Source organism: Mercenaria mercenaria, chromosome 8, assembly GCF_021730395.1.
Source record: "Mercenaria mercenaria strain notata chromosome 8, MADL_Memer_1, whole genome shotgun sequence".
NCBI classification, from domain to species: Eukaryota; Metazoa; Mollusca; class Bivalvia; order Venerida; family Veneridae; genus Mercenaria; species Mercenaria mercenaria.
The window spans coordinates 84,224,127-84,227,913 of NC_069368.1; the positions used below are offsets into that span (position 1 = coordinate 84,224,127).

Genomic DNA, 3,787 nt, shown 5'->3' on the forward strand with positions numbered 1-3,787 from the left:
GGGGTAGCACTGCTATAGAAATAGAACATTGCCTTCAAAAAGCTATTCCACTTCATTTTAAGGTGTGTAGAGTTGAGTATATCATGACGAACATGTTTATAAATCTTATAAAGATATGCATCTCATAAGTCCTGGAAAAGGGCTTAAACAGTTCTAGAATTTCGTATTGGCAGATCCGTATGAACTTTGCCTTCCTGTATCCAGTACCTGGTGGGGGTATTAATTACTTTCAGTTATAGCTCTATTTTTTCTAAGTTGTTAAATTGTTCAACATTTGAAGTAGAAATAAAATATAGAGGTAAATTGTGAGAGCACACTTCTTATTTTACTACCCATTTTACTATATATAACCAAAAGATCATAAATCAACTCTTCAGAACAAGGCTATAATTACTTGTAACTATAACGGATACCGTGCAATGATAAATAGTCTAATGAAATACGGAGCTGATGCAAAGGACTCACAATTGCAGTCACAGCTGTACTTGGCAGATGACGCAGATTCTCCCGGAGAGACTGATCCTTCGTCTTCAAACAATGGTTTATTTGAAAGAAGTAAATTTACAGCCCAATCCAAAGTGGTGGACATGCAGGGACCCATATTCCACGATTTGTTTACATTGAACCGTTACATGCTGAATGGAGTGGATGTGAAACTAAAACTATACAGAAACTCTCCAGCGTTTTGTCTAAGTTCGGGCGAAAGCAGTCCGGATTACAAGATCGACATTTTGGATATCTATTTGCTGGCTCGTAAGATCAGAGTAAATCCGGCAGTCATTTACGGTCACGCGGAAATGATGAAAAACACGAATGCAAAATATCCCTTTACAAAGACAGAATGCAGAGTGCAAAGTATTGCCAACGGGAGTACGACTTTTTCCTGGGATAATATGTTTTCCGGACACAAACCGGAACGAGTAGTGGTAGCCTTTAATACATCCAAGGCGGTGACAGGGGACTATAAATCAAATCCTTTCAACTTTTTGAATTGTGACATAAAAAGCATCTGTTTATATGCTGACGGGTTGCCTGTAGGTGGGAACCCTTTAAAACTGGACTTTAATAAAACAACTGGAGCCACATTCATGAGAGCTTTTTCCAATTTGTATAATGTAACAGGAACGTGGCAAGAAAATTTTGGGAATGATCTAGACAGGGCATCATTCCAATCTGGCAGTACGTTGTTTGCCTTTCAACTGGAACCCAACTTTGCGCAGCATGGAGAATACATATCCTTGTTGAAAACTGGAAACATTAGACTCGAGGTTCAGTTTGGATCAGCTTTATCGGGTAAATATGATATATGATTCTTTTTTTAACATTTCATACATATGTTTTTATATTTCAAATAAAAGTTGATGGTTTTATATAGTAAATTTTTGAAGAAAAAAAAATGTTTATTCTACATTTTTATTTTTTACAGAACCTATAAGCTGTATTGTGCTGAGTACAAGTCCAGGATATTTTGAAGTCAATTTACAGCGAGATATAATTACAGAGTGATGAACACATCACAATTAATGTGTTGCATAGACTGTAACCCCTTATTAAGACAAAATGTGCTCGGGGTTTATCCAAGTAATGCACTTCCGAGTGTTCTATCCAGATACCCTTGTGGTTTTATCGCTAACACGGATACTGAGTTTAATGAAGGAAAACATTGGTGCGCGTTTTATTTTCCTACGTTTGGTAGAGCAGAGTTTTTTGACAGCTATGGGAGATTGCCCAAATATAACAGTGTTTACTTTGAAAGATGGTTGAATACACACACAACTAGTGTTTGGATTAATTCAAAACAAATACAGAGTGAAAATAGTAATGTTTGTGGATTGTATTGTTTACATTTTCTTTATCAGAGACTGATTGGAAGAAGCGCCATGGATATTATTCAAGATTTTAACGCTACTGATTTTTGTGTCAATGATCAATATATATTGGATTATATGCTGCATACATATCCTTTTTGTGTAACCAATGCAATTGTATTCAATCAATCATGTAAAGCAAAAACAAAAATAAATAAAATGGTATCTATAATATAAATCTAGTTTTGTCTTTTTTATTTCTTCATGTGTATGGGTAATAAAAAAAGAAAGAACTGTAAAGATCAGAGTAATGATTTTTTTTATTACAATTGACTATACAAAATTGTCACTATATACATACATATATAAAACATGCAAAGAACAGTGTTTATACAAGCATTTTAATATATATATATAGTATATGAATACAAACATGTAGAAAACATTTATTAAAGTATTTTACTGTTCAAATTGTCTAATTTTGTAATGACCATAGGCCAGACTTTCAACTGCATTTAACAAATATCTTTTATCATCGAATGCGCAGAGACTAAGCTTTGATATCCGTTCATTATATAGCTCATGATTATGACTTCGAATCGCAGACATGGTTGACAGCATTTCTGTTTCGTTAAATAGGGTGTATTTATAATGCTCAAAACACAAATCTTTTTTCACTGTAACTCTAGATATGCCTTTAGCCCTTTTTGCCTCCTTTCCGTCACAGAGATAACAATACATTTTACTTCTAAGACCTATAAACTTGCTAATAGGTTGACCATTGGTTTCATCCGACATGATTCCAAACACTTTTTTATTTTGAAGGCTGTGTAGCGGACGTTCTTTCGGATAGTCAGAGGTGTCAAACATATGTAAATTTTCTTTTATGTCTTTGTAGATATTGTCACATTCGCAGTAATATAACAGGGAGTCTGTATCGGTGAATTGCAACTGTAAGCTATCCCCATATTTCGGTTTCAAGTATTTGTAATAAAAACTATACATGGTGATTTTGCTCAAATCTAAAATGCACATACCCGTGTAACTAGGTTTATTGAGCTTGACTTTGTTACGCATTAGTTCAACGGCTACCAAGTCTTCCGTGAAAATTCTGGTTGATTTGTATGTCACCTTGGCACTCAATTTTATCAAGCGTTTATCCGTATGCACTAAGTGGATGTTTTTATGTTTACGCATGTCTTCCATTGTTTTACCAAAAACACTTACATTCATGAGTTTATAAAAGTTTTTCTGAAATGCCGATGTTGCTTTTTTTTCTCATTTCCGTGTTAAAATCTATGTACGTTTTCATCCATGAGCTTTGCTTAAAAGCTAACACGCGATGAATTTGTTTTATTTTCATACCAAGTTCAACGTATAACTGCAAATTTCTGTAATGCAGTACATATTTCTTTTTATCATATAACGAGCAAATCAGTTTTGGGACTGTTGACCTTGTAGGAAAGACATCACTTTGATCTACGCCGTGCAGTTTTCTCCACATTTTGTTTGCATATGGAGATAATTCAAAGTCATAGATATGCATCTTTTCTGGGCAAAGCGGGTAATCATTATGAGAATCGTGAAGTTCAGGGGGATAATGCAAATACGCCTCAAGAATATAGCCAATATCTGCATCTTCGGCGACAGATAATATATCTAACTTGTCTATTTCCCGCTCACTTAAAAAACTAAATGATCCAATTGGTAAACACTGATTCATTGCATGCCCGTACAAATTGTTCGAGTCGATGTAATGCAAAAATGAAGTGGGTTTGGAGGGGTCATGATCGTCTAAAAGGGAATTGTTGGCACGCTTGTAACGATTTGAAATCTGGGAAATTCCTCCACGAATGCCGCTTTCTATGAATAAGATTTGATCAATGTCTGTCATTAATTCAAGTTCAACATTTGTCATTTTTAAACAAGCAGACCACGCTAGGCCGGGGCTCGTATAGAAGTGACAAGGATCTAATTCG

At 35.0% G+C, this 3,787-nt stretch overlaps 1 protein-coding gene across 1 annotated transcript; it reads left to right on the forward strand.

Annotated features, from left to right (window-relative positions):
- The first annotated feature begins 434 nt into the window (after window positions 1-434).
- Window positions 435-2,006, forward strand: LOC128558919 (uncharacterized protein F54H12.2-like). Its single transcript, XM_053549219.1, has 2 exons — window positions 435-1,293; window positions 1,427-2,006. The coding sequence occupies exons 1-2, from the start codon at window positions 435-437 to the stop codon at window positions 1,504-1,506; spliced, it is 939 nt and encodes a 312-aa protein (XP_053405194.1). The 3' UTR covers window positions 1,507-2,006.
- The last annotated feature ends 1,781 nt before the right edge of the window (window positions 2,007-3,787 follow it).

What these genes read in the sequence shown, in the direction of transcription:
- LOC128558919 (XM_053549219.1), top strand. Translation starts at nt 435, where the DNA reads ATGAAATACGGAGCTGATGCAAAGGACTCACAATTGCAGTCACAGCTG. An exon ending in GTTTGGATCAGCTTTATCGG is followed by an intron (nt 1,294 to 1,426) that starts GTAAATATGATA and finishes TATTTTTTACAG; the next exon opens with AACCTATAAGCTGTATTGTG.